Source organism: Silene latifolia, chromosome 10 (genome assembly GCF_048544455.1).
Source record: "Silene latifolia isolate original U9 population chromosome 10, ASM4854445v1, whole genome shotgun sequence".
NCBI classification, from domain to species: domain Eukaryota; kingdom Viridiplantae; phylum Streptophyta; class Magnoliopsida; order Caryophyllales; family Caryophyllaceae; genus Silene; species Silene latifolia.
In genome coordinates, this window is record NC_133535.1 from 156,937,309 (window position 1) to 156,958,044 (window position 20,736).

At 39.2% G+C, this 20,736-nt stretch overlaps 1 protein-coding gene across 3 annotated transcripts in view; it reads left to right on the plus strand.

The window, feature by feature from the left end:
- LOC141606516 (uncharacterized) overlaps positions 1 to 4,224 on the plus strand; it is a 28,117-nt gene extending 23,893 nt beyond the window's left edge. For 2 of the 3 annotated variants that reach the window (XM_074425670.1, XM_074425671.1), the window contains 2 exons: positions 2,557 to 2,784; positions 3,405 to 4,224. In XM_074425670.1, coding sequence (XP_074281771.1) covers positions 2,557 to 2,784; positions 3,405 to 4,133 — 957 coding nt within the window. In that variant the 3' untranslated portion in view covers positions 4,134 to 4,224. The remainder of the gene's footprint in view (positions 1 to 2,556; positions 2,785 to 3,404) is intronic. The other variant, XM_074425672.1, reaches the window with a different exon arrangement.
- Positions 4,225 to 20,736: the final 16,512 nt, after the last annotated feature.

The window sequence follows — 20,736 nt, forward strand, 5'->3', positions numbered from 1 at the left end:
TTAAAAGAAAGTTTGACTTTTTAAGCTTAATTATTACTTATCTACTACAATTAATCAAAAGATAATAACAAACATAAATTAAATCTCTGCAGTAGTGGATTTAGGGGGGCCTTGGTCCCGCCCTGTTGGCCCAGAAAATATTCAAAAATTTTAGTTATAATTTTTTTAATTTTTTTCCTGGTTTACGTTATGTCATAACTTCGCCTAAGTTGAGATGTTTTGCCTCTTAACTATAAATCATGGCTTAAGCCTTAAGGGGCTCGATTATTCCAAATAAAACTTATGGAGCCTAATTTCACAATTGAATAGAGTTAAGGGGCTTAATTACCACTTTCGCATTTATCAAGCCCTCTCTTAACCTACTTACAAGACCCATTTCCCGATTTTATTATTTTATATATATCTACGCTTTAGATTTTTTTATTAATTATTTTTTATATAAAAGGTAAATTATTGAGAAAATATATTTAATAAAAAAACACATTTCTAAAATATATCAAATGTGGTCTCATATTGAAGAGAATTTTTTTTAAAATATTGGTATACAGTATACATTTTTTTTAATTTGTAAAATTAAGTGTTTAACTCTTTAAAATAAATAAGCTATAAAAATTAAGTTCAACAAATAATATTAGTCCAAGTGTTCTAGTTTGCATAATTAGCCAAGAAAAGAGATTGCAATGTTCAATGTGACGTACCAATCGTTGGTTGGCGCAGTGGTAGCATGGGGCTGCGCTTGGTAGGGAGGTCTGCGGATCGATCCCCCACAACTGCGATTGGGAGGGGTTTAAATACCGTAATCCTTGGACACGCCCCGAAATCCGGATTAGTCGGCCCAATGTGGTTCGGATTACCGGATGGTTTAGACCAAAAAAAATGTTCAATGTGACGTGTGGATGACAAAGAAATTGGTGTTCCTGAAGAGCGTTTCATGTGGTTTGACTTGGAACAGCTAGACCGCATTTTGTAGAACACGGACTTGATTTTTTTTTTTGTTTTACTTTTATTTTATTATTTACTTTTTATCCTTATTCAAGACCTAATCCAACTTAATCGTACTTATAAACATATTCTTAGACTCTTAGCTTAGGGCATTAATTCCTAGATCAAACCCAAAATGGCCTCGAAATTTCACAACTCAAAAATTGGCACCGCATCTTTCGCAACAAACCATGTGAATATTATACCATGTGATAAACTTAACTGAAAATTCACGTGGTACCCTCAAACTTCGTCATTTTGTACGTGGTACCCAACTTTTTAAGTTTGTGCACATGTTATCATTGAGATTTGATTTTGAAGCACAACGTACCCTTTTTATCGTTTTTAAAATTTTCAATTGAGCATAAATCATATACCAGAAATCGGAATTGACTAATTTTTTTTTTCAAATTGATTATCTCTTCGCGATCTATAGATTGATTAAACGAAAATGGTCATTTGGAAATTTAAGATCGAAAATATGGTTGATTTGAGATTTTCGTTTAAAAAAAACCCTATAAAATGTCAATCGTCAATTTTTTTTCTCAAATCGTAGATTATGAGGAGATAATCATTTCAGGAAAAAAATTGTCCGATTCTGAATTCCGGTCTAGGAGTTATGCGCAATTGAGTTTTTTTATAGCGACAAAAAGGGCATGTTGTACATGAAAATCAAACATGCAGGGTATCATGTACATAAACTTAAAAAGTTGGGTACCACGTGCAAAATGGCAAAATTCGAGGGTACCACGTGAATTTTCCGTAAACTTAAATGGCTAAACTAATTTTCTTTAAAATAAGAAACTAAATTTTTGTGACGATGGCACCCTTGAATTACTTTAATTTGGCACATGATACCTTATACTCCCTCTTATTCCAGATAATCGTCCCATTGTCCATTTCCGTTTATTCACAATAATGTCCCATTGTTCATTTTTGGTAAGTGTTGTGTGGTCCAAATTCAATTTAATTTCCGTCTATTCACATAACTGTCCCATTGTCCGTTTTGTGTGGTCTAAACTCACTTTCTTAATTCTTGTGCCATATTCACAATGGGACGATTATCTGGAATAGGAGGGAGTATAAATCAAGTATATATTAAAAATAAGTTTTGTGGATAAGAAAAATCATAATAAATAAAGTAAATGTGTTTCAAATTCTTCTAAAATTATGAAAAAAGAAAAACATAAAACAATCAGTAAGTATTCCATTTGAATAGTGTTTTGATTGTGAAAATCGTTAGAGTTTTGATTACAAGAATTAAATCGGTTATATTACTGAAAAAGTGTCAGCTACTCTCTTTCTATCTTTTCATCTTATTACTACTAATAATAAAATCTTTATTTTAACGTTCAACTTATACATGTAATGTTATTTAAATACTCCGTATTTTTGCTCATTTGTATACCCATTCCTTAAAAACCAACCAAAAGAACAATGTTTTTGGAAACTTAATAATTCAATATTCATTACTATTATGGTAATTAAAATGAAAATATGGTTATTTTGACAAATAGTTTGAAACTAATGGCTCTTTTGGCAAAAGATCTCTCTCATCATGTAAAACTTTTGCAGCTTAGACAGTATATTCAGTTGTTAAAGATGCCGGTGTTTAAGCATCTTTTGAACCAATGTGATAAAGACGATGGAACGACACCATTGCATCGAGCTATTCAACGCGACGACCTTGAACTGACTAAAGCCTTGTTGGAAACTGAGGGTATTGACGTCAACATCAAGGATAACAATGATACAAAGGCCATTGATTTACTTCAAAAAAGTTGTGGACTTTGTCCGAGTTGGGTACGTTCCCCTATTTCTTACTTAACGATATCTGTCTCATTATAAAAGACCACTTACACTATCCACTTTCATTTGTGAGAGGGACACTATCCGTCTTCTATAATTAGAATTTGCGTTAGGATATATCCCCATGCATGTTATTTTATATCCTAACGCAAATTAAATAAAATGATCCGCAATCTTTGGGGCATATATTTAGTGTTTTTTTATTTAATTTAAAGAAATTAATTTATTCATTTTTCTCCCCTTTATTACACTTTTTTACCAACCAATTTCTTATAGATTTTACCTGGTTCATTCCGGATCTTTAACTCTATTTCGGTTTTTCAAAATCGTTTTAATCTTTTCTCTCGATTTAAATTTTAAGTTTTTTATAAAAGAAAGACGGAATTCGATTTTAAAACCCCTAAGTTCACCTTGACTTTCCATTACATTTTCGTTTTTCCTTTTTGTTTTTCATCTTCCCTTTTTTTATTCGCATTTTGAGGCGTGCGTTCACCCATGTACGGTTCGAAAAGATGATTCATGTCAGCCGACCCCAAATCATTTTGGGATTAAGGCTCTGATGTTGTTGTTGTTGTTGCTGCCTTATATGATGTTGAACATTTTGTTGCCTACAGGGTAAAATGTGTAGGGATATAAAACAAGATTCAACGGTAAAAAAGCTCAAGTACCTTTTCCGGAATATATCATTCGAAGGAATGCAGAATGCTATGTCTGTGGTGGCAGCCCTTGTGGCAACCATTACTTTTGCCGCGGGGTTCACTGTACCGGGTGGGCTCGACAGTAAGGACGGAATACCGGTGCTAGCAACAAAGGCAGCCTTCCTTGCGTTCTCGGTCTGCAATACAATAGCCATGTGTTGCTCCATAATGGTTCTATTCATATTGCTCGGTCCATTAATGTGGAACCCTCATCCTTCCCTCTTTTATGCTAACATGAGTTTGTTCCTCCTACTGATGTCCCTTGGTGGGACCATGGTAGCCTTTATGACCGGGGTTTACGCGACAATGGCCGCCAAAGCCAAGTGGGACGCTATCTTTGTAATCGTCGCATGCTCGTTAGCCTTATCTATGGCTGGGATTGTTTTGATGTTGACCTACTTGCCTCAATTCAAGAAGCTACCTCGCAAGGCCTATAACTTGCTTAAAAGTATATTATACAACACAATAACGCAGGCGAGTGAAGCCCCAATCGTTGCTACGGTGAATACTTCACAACAACCTGCAACAAGCTTAAACACCCATTTGGCCCAAACCTCACCAAACCTGAACGGGGAGGTCGATCAATCCTCCAGCACCTTGCATCCTACACAAGATGATCATAACATTGAAATCAAATTAAACTGAGTGAATTAAGTGTGGTAGATGGGAAAACATACGGTGTAATAATTGCATTAGTGCAACCTAAGATTTAAGAGTATGATTATTGTGAAAATTTTCCAAAGTCTTAAAATTCAGTCTTTTTTTTTTTTTAGGTAAGAAAACTAGGTTGATCCTCTAGGGTAGGACCAACCTATCTCATCCTTTCGAATGAGGGAGGTAAGTTGAAGCCACCGGCTATCAAACCACCTCGAAAGAGTTGGACATGAATGTCCAACAGAAGCCATGAAGTCAGCAACCTTGTTGGCTTCACGAAAGCAATGTTTAATTATCACTTCATCGAAAAAATGAAGGTCTAATTTCACATCCTTGATAATACTAGAAATTTCCCACGGAATTTGCCAAGTACCTCGAATCGAGTTAAAAACACATAAGTTATCACCCTCGACAATTAACTTTGAGATTCCTAAGTATTTAGCTGCTAAAATACCTTCTTTTAAAGCAAGTGCTTCCGCAACAAGGATACTATTGGATCCGCACTTTTTTGCTCCCAACAAAACGACTTTACCATTGTGATCTCTTATAGAATATACTAAAGCAGCTTTATTACCTTCTATTCTCGATCCGTCAAAATTTAGCTTTAGGAAACCGTTTGTAGGTTTATCCCACCAAATCTCTTCCTTATTAGAAATGTTTCTAACTGACTCTTCTACCTCGGGATTGTTGAGATCCTTAAATCTAGTCACATTCCATGTTTTAGTGCTATTATTACATAAAGTAATAAGTTTGCTGATACTTAAATTAACATTATTAAAGATAATATCATTTCTATGGAACCATGCATTCCACCAAATAAAAATAATCTTTATAAAGTCACTTTTTAGAATTAAATCCTTGAGATAATTAAGTTTCGTTAGAAAACTTTGATTTGTAATAGTATCATAATTTGACAAAAACTCGTTGGTGGTTAGGGACGATGGCAGCGATGGCGGTATGGTGGAAACACACTACCCCACCATATAATTAAATTTGGACCACACAAATACACTACCCCACCATACAATTAAATTTGGACAACACAAACACTTACCAAAAAAGGAAATAGGGAGGTTATTGTGAATAACCGAAAAAGGAAATAGGGAGGTTTATTGTGAATTGGAGGGAGTATAACACATGAGTTTCTTTAATTGGATGTCTTCTTTTGAACGTGGGTAAAGCTCATGTAGAGTTTTAAGTTAAATCTTGGCCGGATTTCCAAGACTCAACTTAAGACTTTACCAAGATTAGGGTAGATTACTGGTAGTCTTGAGTGGGTCTTATCTCAAGACTTAACAAAGTCGTGTGTCAAAACTACCAATATCTTACCGTAAGCCTGGTCGAAACCTATAATGCGACAGTAATACGAAACCGGACCAAATACAAACTTGTATAACCAAAGGTGTAAAGGTTGTTCTCTTATATTATTGTGGGTTTCAAGTAGATATTTATTCGGGATGTCACGTTGTACTGTTGTTATTACGGTGGATTCGTTCTAGTTTTTTTACTATTGGGTTTAGCTCCGTCTTTTCTGGGTTTGACCCTAAATACCATCTCATTTGATTATTGCTAACATTTATTTATTTGTCAATTGATTTCTTTCGTTGTCGTGAAAGATTGACACTTATTTTCCAAAAAGCCAAAATAGCAAAATCTTCAATATCACAAAAAATTATTTTTTGGGTGTCAATATCACAAAGATATTACGGATTTTTCTTATGGTACCCTTGTGGTTTGTCACTTTGTCCATGGTACCCATCTTTTTAAAAATGTGTCTATGGTACTCCTGAGGTTCAATATTTGTGCCTATGGTATCCTTGTTGGGTTATGCACGTTAAATTAAGAGTAACGAAGTTTGATTAAATCAAACTAAATTTGGCGGGAAAATGAGTTTTTTAACAACTTTATTAAAAAAAATAAAGTTTACGCCAAATACCGCTGAAGTTTGCAATATACATGATAATTTTGGCTTGATGAAAAACTGATAAATCTTTTTCGAAAAAGATCATACCTTTTATAATGCACAAAATCTCATTGAAGACGGCGATATCTATCACAAGCAAGACGCTTTGTTTATAATGATGAAGATACCTAGATGTATGTTGATGAATAATCAACAATAAATAAGATATCCCGATGAAGATATATGTAAGAGATTAATTTGTTTAGGATCGAAATGATGGAGGTGAATTAAAGAGGAATGTTAATGGAGAGTACTCAGGAATATTTGTTTAGGGTTTTGGCTTGATGAAATGATGTCCCGATGAAGATATATTTTTTACTCGTATTCTAGCAATCTAGACTAGTCATGTTCGGTCAATCGGATTTGATTTGGGCCATCATCAACGAATGACTGTAGGGAGCGGTTTTCTAGTGAACCACAGATTTGATTTGGGCCATCATCAACATGTTTGTCTGGAAATTCATCTATTTTTACAAACATGTTTGTGAAAATGTTTTTTTTGGTAGAGGGAGCTATGAAGAGTTCTCGAATCACGATCAATAAACTAACATTGTACTCGAAGAATCGTAGAGGGGAAATAGTTTTTTGTTCAGTTATCGTCTTATAGGAGTGATTTTAATTTGACTTTTTGAAAGTAAAGTGAATACGCTCAAGAAATTATGCCATTGCACTTCCAAGATATATTAATGTATTATACCATTGATTAGGACCTCAATCATTAACTTTACATATACCATCTTGTGTAACAGAAATCACTGCCTTGGTTAGCAAAGAATTATGAGGAAGACAATCCACTTAGTTGTAGCTTGGGGAAAGATAGGACGACCCTGGAAAACATAGCAAGGTACTTAGTTTCACTGGATGAACATTTGTTAAGGACTTTGGGCCAAGCTAGGTACCTATTGGACCAGTGTACCACTCTGATTTTGGACAAAGGCCATCGAAGCATCGTCTTTATTGGTATGCAAAGAGGCTTCTCGCAATTGGTGAAGCAAATACTCACCTCAGATCTTCCTTATGCGTTGAGTGGCCAGAATGGTGAGACTCCTCTGCACTATGCCTCCAAAATGCAACGGTATGAAGTTCTCATCATCATGTTTGATTCAATAGCTAGCGATAATGGAGTGTAGGCCGCGTAGTATTAGCTGGGAATGCCGCTTCGATCATTTCAGAAATGCATTTGATGAATAATTTGATCTTTCACACTCAATTTGATCCACTTGTCATCTAATAATTGGTTTCCTCCTCCTTCCCTAATCTTTGTGCCAAAACCAAATGACAACAATTGAACGGGACGGAGGGAATATAATTTATTTTTGTAATAGCAACCGACTCTCATGTCTTGACACAATATACAAGACATACAAGACAATAAGAAGCACCATTCATGATTGAAATAACATATGCAGAGCAAGTGTCGAGGCTCCTACTTGAGAAGCATCATGAGCTTATCAGGAAGGTGTCTTCGTCTGGCAAAACGATGCTTGATCATGCTGTTGAAGATGGTGCTACTTGGTTAGTTAGATTGATGCTTACAAAAGAAGAAGGCACCAAATGCACCATTCCATATTGGTCAGGAGTACCATGGACCAAGGCATGCAGGAGACTGATCTGGCATATGAACAAAGACGGTGACACTGCTCTTCACATTGCTGCGAGAAAAGGGGATATTGAAATTTCAAAACTTCTAATCCAAGGTTTCAAGACCACCCTCCAGGAAGAAGCCGAAGATTGTGATGGCGTGGATGATCTGTTTGAGGCTGGATATGATCTCATGGGTGTAAATCCATTGTACATGGAGAATCTTAAAAAGGACATACCTTTAGTTATTGCCTTGCGAGAAAAACATGATGATTGCGGAGTGATGTTGTCCATGGAGACATTTCCATTAGTAGAGAACTACAGCCTTATTCCATTGTACATGAAATGTTTACCTGTTGCCATGAATAATGGATGTCTATCATCGGCCAAGATGATACTAGAAAGAGTAATAAGTCAAGCATTAGGTAATTTGGGAATTCGTCTCCATGGTGCTGGAATTACAAGTCCCGGTGTTCGTAAGATAACCGATCACATAACTGCAAAATATCCAGGTACGAGACACTAACAAATATAAGATATTTAGATACCTCATCTCCCATAATGTCTACCTTGGAACAATTGAACTTACAGGTTAATTTTTTTTGGGTTGTCAGTGAAGCAAAAAATGATAAAATCAGAGGAATTTTAAAAGCTTTTAGAAGTACTTCCTAGATTCCGGGGGAAAATCAAAAGGATGCAAATACAATCCTCAAAGAAGCCGCAGAAAGAGCTGAAAATTGGCTTGTTAGAATGGTTTTGGAGTGTGACGGGAACTTATTTAGAGAGTCTGCACCTGCTTGGCAAGTAGCGTGCGAGAAGGGCCACTTATCCACTCTACACATCTTTATTACCTTACACGATCATCAAGATTTCATCAAGCTTTGTAGGGACAATAAACAAACTGTTGAACCATATAGCTTATATGTTTATGTTTTGATGATGTCAAGGCGTTTTACATTTTATATACTTGTTGCGTGTAATCGTTTGTCAAGTGTTTTAAAATTAACTTATTACAAACGAGCAACAAAGAAGATTGTGACAATTGCATGTAAAGTTCAAGCCTTCGTTCAAAGATCAAACGGTTCAAAGATTCATTCAAGAATTATGTGAAGACAAAGTTCGTCAAAAGATTAATCAAGCTTGGATGATGACGTAGCCTATACTCGAAGATCTCCTTGAAGATTAGAATAGTATAGGTGATTATCTCGTGATGGTAATCAAGAATGAGTTTCTTGAATTGGTAAAGTTATAGCTTTGTAGCTATAACATTACTAGTAAAAGAGCTCAATGTTTTTATAATTGTTTAAAGTTTATTTTAAATGTTTTAATGAAAGTATTTATATAATAAAGCCCGGTTTAGTGAGGAGTTCGGCTTTGTATTGGACGTTAATTAGTAGTCGTGATGGATCAACTTATGAGTTGGACTTTGCTACTAATTAGGGTTCCAACATAGCCTCTCTTAAAACCTAAATTCTAAATCATATGTTAAGACTAGGGTTTGCACGAGTCACGAGGCATATGAGCCGTGACATTTCGTGTTACCTAATGTATATTAGGCAAAGATTTTATTCTATAATAAAATCTTTACATATCTTATATATCTTACTTAACATATTTGTTTATGATAAAAGATATTCTTGTTTTAGGAAATCTTATCATAATCTTAGAATTTATAGTAAAGATAATATTTGAATAAATTATATTCTATCTCTTGGAATATTCTTTATTATCTTTTAAGGCTTTTAGGAAAGAGATAATAAGAAGATATGATTTGTTTACATATCTTATTATTTTCGGCTATTAGGGTTTGTGCAAAAACCGCACGGCCTACTCTCTTCCTTCCTATAAATACTTTGCTATTTACAACATCTAAAATAGAGACCTTAAGCATAAAAAATGATTTCAACTTTACAAAGCAAACCGTGTGTTTTCAAAGAAAAACCGTTTTGTTATTTTGAAAGGTCGTGTGTTTTAAAACTCGCATACTTGTTCTTATTTTATCGTTATAAGATAATAGTGCTTAGTTGATTTCTTAACTTGTTCATTAACGTGAACCTTTGTTAGAATCATTAGTGCTTTCTTATTAGCGTAAGTTAGTGATATACGATTAATTTGCGCCGAATTTCCCTCTTTCTTTTACGCATTCCGACTCATATCGAGTCGGTTTTGTGTGCCTTTCCTTTCTTTTTGTGCCCGATCCCCGTACTTGCGATTTTGTGTACCCTTTTGTAGGAACCGATCCGAGTATAGAGGAATTGGGGCAAGAAAGGCATCCCATTGCCTTTACCTCGCAAGTGCACGATTTTATCGTTGTACACTCTAGAGGGTCGATCCCACAAGGAGTAGGGGTGATTACTAATTGTCTATATTCTTGAGCTTAGCTAAGTCGATATAAAACAAAGAGGATGGTAACGAACTAGCACTAAACTAACCAATTTAAAGACTATAAACTAGACAAGATAAGAGCAAGCTAAATGATTAAGTCTAGATCAAATAATGGGAAGGACTAGAACTCGGTTCGACCATGAATATGAGTAATTCCACATACTAATCGTCTCGGCTAATCAAAAGGGGTAGGTAGGTAAGGGGGAGATGGCTCTAATTCGCCTAAGACCTCCCTTTCGGGTTCGAAATAGGACACTAGCTATCCCGACTAACCCCCCTCTCGGGTTCGAAAACCGGTATCCCTAACTCAAAACCCGACAACCCCAAGAACATGCATTCTCCAAAGGAGGTCAAGTAAATGGTCAAGGTCATTAAACCCTCATCGTATTCCGGGTCATCCCACTCCCTCTCTCGAGGGTCGATTTCAAACACTAATCTAGAGGCACCCTCCCTCGGTTCTCCCTTTCGGTCTCAACCTTAGTCGGTGACAAGGGTCGGTTCCCAAATATCCAACTAACAACCTAACCAACTCTCGTTGGTGGGCAAGGGTCAAAAGTCGACAATACCCAAGAACCAAACCTTAAACATGCAATCCCTCTAAACTACCCTCACCCATTTCCCCCAACTAATTAGCCTTAGTGATAATTAATTAGTGAGATTATCCATACCGACTCAAACCGAGTCCTAGAAGGAGACTACTCACTAATCATGTTTTTAGAGGCAAAATAAACAATAAAGCTGGAGTCTTTAAACATAAACATGGGTGGAAGATGAATTCTACTTCTAAACATGCAACAATCCAACAATAATTATGAAGAAAGATGATTTAATCTAATAACAAGGTTTAGTAAACTAAAAGACACAATCTTTAACCCAATTCACTCAAAGATTGAATCTTTGAGTGTAAATAGCAAGGATGAACAAAGGAAAGAGAAACAATGAAAAGACGAACAATGGTGAAAACAACAACAATCAAACAACAAAGATGCAAATTTACCATAAACAATCAAACAAACTTGAAGGAAAAGCAAATGTAAACAAATGAAAATAGGGAGAGAATTAGTACCAACTCAATAGCAAGAAAGGAATTAGGATAGAATAAATAAGGATAAACTTTCAATCTTCTTCTTACAACCCAACTTCAATCACAAATTAATTGAAGAACTTGTCTAATTAAGGAATGATTAACAAAATAATTAATAAAGTTTGAAACTTGGAAGAGGAAATAAATTCAGATCTAGGGTTGTGTGTACAAAGGGTTTAAGGAGGGGGTATTTATAGGCTTGCATAGGATTAAGAAGAAAAGAGGAGAAAAGAGAGAAAAAGCCCAAATCCGCTGCTGTTGCGTTAGGGTGGACCGGCTGCCGGTCCTCCTACCGGCAGAACCGTCATATCAAACAAAATATCTGGCAAGTGTGTTCTGCCGGTGGACCGGCTGCCGGCCTGCCGGCAGAACACTTCCTCCAGGTCTTTTTCTTCTTCCTTGGTGCGTGTTGTACCGGTTGACCGGCCGCCGCGCTTCTCCGGCAGCGAGTCAAGCTTCCTTTTCCTCTAAAACTTCAATTAATTCCTCCCGCCGTGTTCTACCGGTGGGCCGGCTGCCGCTCCGTGCAGAACACCGCCTTCATGATTTCTTCAACTTCGGCTTGGCCGAGGAGGTGCTGCTCCGGTGGACCGTGACCTGCCGCGAGAACACTACATTCAGCATTTCTTCACCTCTTCTTCATGTAAAGGCAATGGGATGCCTTTCTTGCCCCAATTATTCTATACTCGGATCGGTTCCTAAAAAAGGGTACACAAAATCGCAAGTACGGGGATCGGGCACAAAAAGCAAGGAAAGGCACACAAAACCGACTCGATATGAGTCGGAATGCGTAAAAGAAAGAGGGAAATTCGGCGCAAATTAATCGTATATCAAACCTCCCCACACTTAATCCTTACTCGTCCCCGAGTAAGTCCTAAAACCAATGTACAAGTCACTATTATTATAGATATGGAGAGTGGGTTCACCATATAAGCACCACTCAACTAAACTACTACCTAAGCCGATCGAGTATTAGCGCACTCAACGCCCCTTCAACTCGCAATTTGACACTCATGAGGGGAGAGTGCCCTATTGCAAGGCAAGTTGGGTCTTGCTACAAAATTTTTGACACATCCAACAATTAAGCATGGATCAACATAGAAGATGCATCACAAAAATTCAAACCGCTTTCCTCATCTAAGCGGCCGTTTTTCCTTGAACGATTAAAGGTTTTGGTCGGGAGATACCGTCTCATAGTCTTGGCGGGGTATCAATGCCCTAATGGTGGCTCAAGCAACCTCAACAAGACAACCGAATGCCTAAGAAACAAATTCAAAGGCGGGAAAGGGGGAAGCAAAGCCTAACCTTCGAGAATTACATGACACACACAAGATTTGACCAAACCGACCCATGACTAAGGGGACCAAGACTACCGACTTCCTCACGGTTTTCACTAGTCTCTCATTTTCTTTTAGGACGGGTGAGTTTTGTGCAAAAAGTAACCAAAATCACTCAACTACTCGACTCGTGAGACATGCCCGCAATCTAACATGGAATCCTCTCCTACAAGACCATTTATGATATGCAAAAAAGGAAAATATGCATAAAAGAAACAAGGGTTGTAACGGGGCTAGGTGACGGGTCGAAACGGGGTTGGTGCAAGCACCATTTTGGGAAAAAATGTGGAGGTACACATCAAGAAGTTGCCAAAATTCCATTTCTTCCACTTTTATTACAACAAATGAGTAACGTCTACACCCTAACAAAAATTGGTTTCCCGAATTAATGCAAACATTGTGCAAACCCGACTCACTTTGGAAAAACACGAAAATATCACCTTATTGCAACCAATGAGCAACGTCTACACCCTAACAAGAAATTGGCTTGCCAAAATCAAGCAAAAATTGTGTAAACCCGACTCACTTAGGAAAAACATCAAGTGCCCTTTTTATTCATGCAACGCCTTTTTCTACTCCATTGATGAAGGAGTGTTGCTTGGCTTTTTCTCATCAAACAAAGTAATTGTGCAAATATTTTTCTTTTTCATCACATTTTTCTCTTTTTCTATTTTCTTTTTCTTTTCTTTTATATTTCAAAAACCTCTTATTCCAACAACAAACCAAATTAAGAACCATTATTTCAACTCAAATCATCAACTAGGACTCAAAACACCCTTCTTCAAACAACCAACAACATGTAAGCAACTTTCTTGATAAGGGAAGGTTGTTTATGGTATGTAGCTAGTTTTGTAGGTGCCAAAAGAAAGGTTCAAGCTCAAAAGGGGTTATCAAAATAGGACCTAGTCTAAAGGGTCGAAAAATTAGGCTTATTTGGCAATGTGAGGCTTATCAATGAAATGCAACTAGTTGTTTCAAAATATGCATATAAATGAACATCTCATGGTCTAAAAGGAAAGGACGCCATGCTTGTGCGTCTTGATGTGACATGCCACGCAAGGAGCCTACTCACGCCTAAGGGAGACCGGGTATGGATTTACCGGTCCCAAGGAGGCTCTAAATCTCACATGTAAGTAGCTATGTCGAAATCTAGGCCTAGTCTACGGTCTATGGTCTCACAAGGTGGTCAAAACTCTCCGGTCTAGCCTCATATCCCGGGCATTTGCAAGCAAACACCCTAACAAGGAAGTCACAAGGTGCAAGCCACTAAGAGGGGAAAGACATGACCTAGACAATATCATCATAGAGGGTATCATGCTCCCTTCCTAGACCAAAATTTGTTTAAAAACTTATATACAAACTCAATGCAACATGAAGGAAATACAACACGTATTTACATGTGAAACAAATGCATGCGAGAAATGGAAATGAACATAAGGTAAACATGCAACAATTTGGACTAATCCTAGCAGCAAATCAACACCAACAATCCACAAGTTCCCCAAGGGAACATCCAAGGCACAAAATCCCATTCTCCTTCATATATACAAGATACAAAAAAAAAAGAACGGTAAAGGAGTAAGAGGTTAGAACGAGTTTACCAAGCGACTTGTAGCTCCTTTTTGCCTCAAATGGTCGACGTCTATGCCAAAGGTTAGCCAAACATATATATACAATGCAATATTTTTGTATTTTTCAGAAATTTTTCAATTTTTAGGCATTTTTTTTCAATTTTATAAGCATTTACAAATATAAACAAATATTCACAAGGGTGGATATTTCCCTCCCCACACTTGAAATGTACATTGTCCTCAATGGACAAAAGCATAGGGAGTGAATAAGAAAAAGAAAGGAACGTATTTTTGTATTTTTAATTTTTGAAATGAAAATAACATATTTTTGGTATTTTTGTTTTTGGAAATTAAAATGCATGTTTTTTTTTAGGCCCTCCCCACACTTATTCATTTACATGGGAGGGCCAGTTGGAAAATTAAAAGAACTTGTTTTTAGATTTTTGAATAATTGAAAAGAAATAACAAGTTTTTGTATTTTTAAATTGGTGGAATTTCCTCCCCACACTTATTTATTTACATGTTTCCTATGGAAATAGATGTGTGGAGGAAATTCGAAAATGAAATACGTGTTTTTGGTGATTTTTTGTTTTTTCAAATTTTTAGTGGTTTTCAATTAAGAATGCAATGCATGATCTATTCTAGATGCAATATTGAAATACGATGCAAGCTATACTATATGGATGCAATAAATATATGTGACAATATATTACAAATTTGAAATCTAATGCAATCCTATATGAATGCAATTATATGAATTTCTAACTAAATGCATGCTAAAAATTAAACATGAATGAGAGAATTTGGATTAAGGGAAAGAGAGATCGTACTTGTCATTTTGGATTGAATATGAGGAGCATACCGAAGGCTTTGGATTGAAAAGGGAGGATAATAGGCCACCAAGTCGGCCTCTCGGGACTAGGAGTCCATCTCATCACCATCATCATCATCATTATTATCTCCGGTAGTAAACTCGGAGCCATGAATCAAATCTTCGGCGTTGAAGGTGAAGTCACCTCCACTACCGTCGCCCATGAGACCTCCCGTGAAGTCTCCACTCATGTTCATCACACCGCCACCACCTCCCGTAGAAGCATCTCCCATAAAGTCCCCACCGGACCCGAAGCACCCGCATCACTAGCAAAGTAGGGCCGAATGCCCCCTACCCAATGGGCGCTTTGCCCCTCTGGTGGAAAGATAGGGGCAGAAAAGTAGTCCGGTTGGAGGTTAAGACCTCCGTGGACCATCGACCCATCCGTTCTCGGGTAGTTCTCATCGGGCCATGCAAAGTAGGAAGGGTGAGGGACATCAAAGGGCACGTAATCCCGTCTACAAAAGTCGTCGTAGACCGGGTACGTACCGGTGGCTTGATCATAGTAAATACGGTCCAATTTCCGCCCCATAATATCCCTCTCACTAGCGGCCTTGGCCGTGGCAATATCCATCCTCTCCATCCACTCGGTGAGGGAAGGTGGCAAGGGAGGATAGGAAGGAGGGTTCGAGGAGGACCCCTCTCCTTGTTGGAATTGCCAAGGTGGGGGTTGGTGGGTTTGTGGCACTTGGTATTGGAGGGTGGAAAGAGTGTCCATTCTACGGTCTCTAGTATAAACACGTGGAATATTAGGAGGAGGTTGGTCGGTGGGTGCGTCTTCTTCAATATCAAGGAGGTAGAAGTCCTTGTCCTTTTCAATTTTGATAGCGGTGACATTGGGAAGCCGGATAGAGTTCTTGTAATTGATTTGCCAATACTCCTTGTCGTCAATGGGGTTGACCTTAAGCCAACCAAGCTTGGTGGTCAAGTAATGCTTTGTTAAGTAAGTGTTCCCGGGTATCCAATTCATGGTAGAAAGGTCTACCGGACGGTCCAAATTATGGGCAATACGGGTGATGATGCCACCCACATGTATCGGGACTTTTTGCCCCGGGGAACTACCAATCTTAGACAAATGTATGGCAAGGTGGTGAGCCACATTAATTCTGAAGGGGGTGGGTTTTGTAAACAAGTAGGACCCCAAAATTTCAAGTTCGTTGGTCCGGAAAACCCACGGCTCATCCACCGCTAGAATAGTGCATCCCATAAATCGATGCCACACCCGAATGACGGGGTTGTGGCAACTCATTGCCGGCCTTTTCACTCCAACTTTATCTTCTAGGCCGGAAATTGCTTTCTACGCTCGGGAATAATGAAAATCAGCGGGTGGGTTATGTGAAGGGGCATTTTCCAACCCAAACATGCTAGCCAACCGACCCAAAGTGATATTGTGCTCCCGGTTCATAAGGCGGAAACTAAGGGTGGCCACTAAATTTGTTTGCCGGTGTTTTGTAATCCGCAAACTACTCAAAAATTCCCAAGTGATACGGGGGTAAGTATATTCATGCATTGAGTACATCCCTCGCATTCCTACCCCGGTAAAAAGAGACTCCGTTTCCCTAGCTATCCCAAGGGTCGATAAGGACGGATGATGCAAAAACTTAGTGGGGGTGAGGGGACGATTTTTGAATAGAATAAACTTACCCTTTTGAGTTTGGGTGGTAAACTCAACCGTAGGAAAGTCCGGATCGGGATTAGTATCGCTTGCGGCTCGAGCAATCAACTCCGCTTAATCCCTTGCTACATCCGCTCTTGTCCTTCTTCCCGCCATTTGATGATTGGGGGTGATTGGTGAAGGTTGATTGAAGTTTGGTGGAGATTTGAGGGAGTTAGGGTTGAAAAGGGGGAAAATTGAGGAGGAAATGAAGGAGGAATGAAGGTGGAAGTAGGTGAAATGAATTAGAAATGAGGGTGTGTCGTGGTTTTAATTTGGGTTTGAGAGTGCGTTCTGCCGGTATGTGAACCGGCAGCCGGTCTGCCGGTATGTGAACCGGCAGCCGGTCTGCCGGCTGAGCACACCCCCTCTTTTCTATTTTTTTTTCGAAATTTTCCTCAAACAAATCTGACCTCGCTATCGGTGGACGGACCGGCTGCCGGTCCACCGGTAGAGCACTCCCCTAACTTGAAATTCCCTTTTACCAGGTGTGTCCTGCCGGTGAGCCGGCTGCCGGCCTACCGGCAGAACACTACTCCACTCAAAAATCAACTTCTTAATACTCAAGGCATGAGTGCTCTGCCGGTGAGCCGGCTGCCGGCCTACCGGCAGAGTACTCCTCTTCACCAGTTTTCTCAATATTCTTCAAGTCTTCACGTGTGTCTTGGCCGGTGGGCCGGCTGCCGGCCTGCTGGTAGAACACACTCCTCAGCATCAATTCTTCAGTTTTCAACTTTCACAGGTGTGTCCTGCCGGTGAGCCGGCTGCCGGCGTACCGGCAGAACACAACATTCTACCAATTTTCAACAAATTAATTTGCCCTCGCTACCGGTAGGGGCACCGGCTGCCGGCCTACCGGCAGGGCACTACACTCAGCTCTTTTTCACTTGTTTTCTTCCAATTTGCTCAATCATAATTAACTCGGGATTCGAGCTTTTTCGTTGACCTCGGGATTCGTGTTTTCCACATCTACGCCGACGCATCATTTCGGGATTTCGGGTCAACGAAAATAAAGCTTGTTTTCTTCAAATGTGACATCCGTCACCAATCCAAATAGACAAAGTACGGTTCCAAATCTCTCACAACTAATCTAAAATGCATGCTATATACAAAGATGCATGGGTTGCCTCCCATGTAGCGCCCTTGTTTTATGTGGTAGGCTCGACGGAGTCATGATTCACAATCAATTACGTGGAAGATAGGTATTGATGGAGCTTACATTCTTGATGATAGGGGTTCCGACAATGTAATGCTTGAGCCTTTGCCCGTTTACTTTGAAAGCTTGATCTCCATCGGATATTTCAATTGCTCCATGGGGAAAAACTCGGACCACGGTGAATGGTCCCGACCACTTCGACTTAAGCTTCCCTGCAAATAACTTGAACCGTGAGTTAAAGAGGAGAACCAACTCTCCCACCTCGAATTCTCTTCTCAAAATTTTCTTGTCATGAAACTTCTTAGTCTTCTCTTTGTAAATCCTTGAGCTCTCATAAGCCTCGAGCCTAAACTCTTCTAACTCATTAATGTCAAGAAGTCTCTTTTCTCCGGCTCTCTTCAAGTCAAAGTTGAGAAGTCGGATTGCCCAATGTGCCTTGTGCTCCAACTCTACCGGTAAGTGACAAGGCTTTCCGTACACCAACCGGAACGGTGAAGTTCCTATCGGTGTTTTGAAAGCGGTCCGGTAAGCCCATAATGCATCGTTGAGCTTGGTTGACCAATCCTTCCTTGACCGGCTCACGGTCTTCTCAAGAATCATCTTAATCTCACGGTTTGAGATTTCGGCTTGGCCGTTTGCTTGTGGGTGGTAGGCAAGACTACGCCTATGTTGCACCCCATGTTTCTTTAGAAGAGCATCAAGAGTCCTTTCCCGAAAATGAGTCCCACGATCACTAATCACAATTCTTGGAACCCCAAACCTTGGAAATATGATTGTTTCCATGAGTTTTGTTACCGACTTTGCATCACAAGTTTTTGTTGGGATAGCTTCAACCCATTTGCTCACATAATCCACCGTAACAAGTATGTACTCATATCCATTGGATGATGGAAAATGACCTTGATAGTCAATTCCCCATACATCAAACAACTCTACCTCTAGAATGTAGTTCATTGGCATCTCATGCCTCCTTGAAATATTGCCGCTTCGTTGACATTTATCACACCCCTTGACGTAGTTTGCCACATCATGAAATAGGGAAGGTCAATAGAAACCGCATTGGAGCACCCTTGCGGCGGTCTTTCTCGAACTACCATGCCCTCCACTTGGCATATCAAGGCAATGTGAAATTATCGGCTTCACCTCTTCACTTGGAATGCATCTCCGAATTATCCCATCCGCACAAGATTTGTATAAGCAAGGCTCATCCCAAAAATATTGCCTTAGATCATGAAAGAATTTCTTCCTCTTATGTGAGTCATAATCATATGGGATTATTCCGGAGACCAAATAATTGACAATATCCGCATACCATGGCGCCTCTCCCATACTTAGTGACAACAAGTGATCATCGGGCAAATAATCATTGATAGGAAGCCCATTGTCAACATTGAGGTTGATTAGCCGGGATAAATGGTCGGCCACCACATTTTCAACTCCTTTCTTATCCCTAATCTCCATGTCAAACTCTTGGAGAAGTAATATCCACCTTATCAAACGAGGTTTGGACTCCTTCTTGATGAGCAAGTGTCTCAAAGCAACATGATCGGTGAACACTATAACCTTAGCTCCCACCAAGTAGGTCCGGAACTTCTCCATAGCAAAGACCACGGCCAAGAGCTCCTTTTCCGTTGTTGAGTAATTTGTTTGAGCGTCATCAAGAGTTTTGCTTGCATAATGAATTGCATGCACTTTTCCATCCTTCCTTTGGCCTAAAACCGCGCCCAAGGCATGATCGCTAGCATCGCACATTAACTCAAACGACAAGCTCCAATCCGGAGGTTGTATGATTGGAGCACTTGTCAAAGCTTCCTTCAACCTATTAAAAGCATCAAGACATCGGTTAGAGAACACGAAAGGAGTATCTTTGGCTAACAACTCGGTCAAAGGTCTCGCAATCTTTGAGAAGTCCTTGATGAAGCGGCGATAAAAGCCCGCATGTCCAAGGAAACTTCTCACCCCCTTGACATTGGTGGGAGGTGGGAGACTAGCAATGACCTCAATCTTAGCCTTATCAACTTCTATTCCACGATTTGACACTATGTGTCCCAACACAACACCTTCTTGTACCATAAAATGGCACTTCTCCCAATTAAGGACAAGGTGAGACTCTTGACACTTGCTCAAAACTTTCTCCAAATTCATTAAACAACTTTCAAAACTTTTCCCAACAACCGAGAAATCATCCATGAAAACTTCCATTTCTTGTTCAATGAAATCGGAGAAAATTGACATCATAGCTCTTTGAAAAGTAGACGGAGCATTACATAGCCCAAATGGCATCCTCCTATATGCATAGGTGCCAAATGGACAAGTAAAGGTGGTCTTTTCTTGGTCACTTGGATGGATAGGGATTTGGAAAAATCCCGAATAGCCATCCAAGAAGCAAAAATAGTTGTGTTGAGCTAATCTTTCTAGCATTTGATCCATGAACGGTAAGGAAAAATGATCCTTCCGGGTGGATTTGTTCAACTTCCTATAGTCTACGCACATTCTCCACCCGGTTACCGTCCTTGTAGGAATCAATTCATTCTTGTCATTTCGCACTACCGTCATGCCTCCTTTTTTGGGAACTACATGAACCGGGCTTACCCACCTACTATCCAAAATAGGATAGATAATGCCGGCGTCAAGTAGCTTAAGGACCTCTTTCCTTACAACCTTTTTCATTATGGGATTAAGCCTTCTTTGTGCCTCAATTGAGGATGCATCCTCATTTTCAAGTAAAATTTTATGAGTGCACAAAGAGGGACTAATCCCCTTGAGGTCACCAATAGTGTACCCAAGGACACCCTTGAACCTTTTGAGCAAAGAAATTAGTTTTGAGGTTTGGGTGTCATCAAGTGCACTATTGATGATGACGGGAAAAGTGGAATTATCCCCTAGAAATTCATACTTCAAAGAAGAGGGAAGAGATTTAAGTTCAACCGTAGGAGGAGGCGTGGAACTCTCCTCCTTCTTACCGACTTCTAACACTTCAAACTTGGGAGCT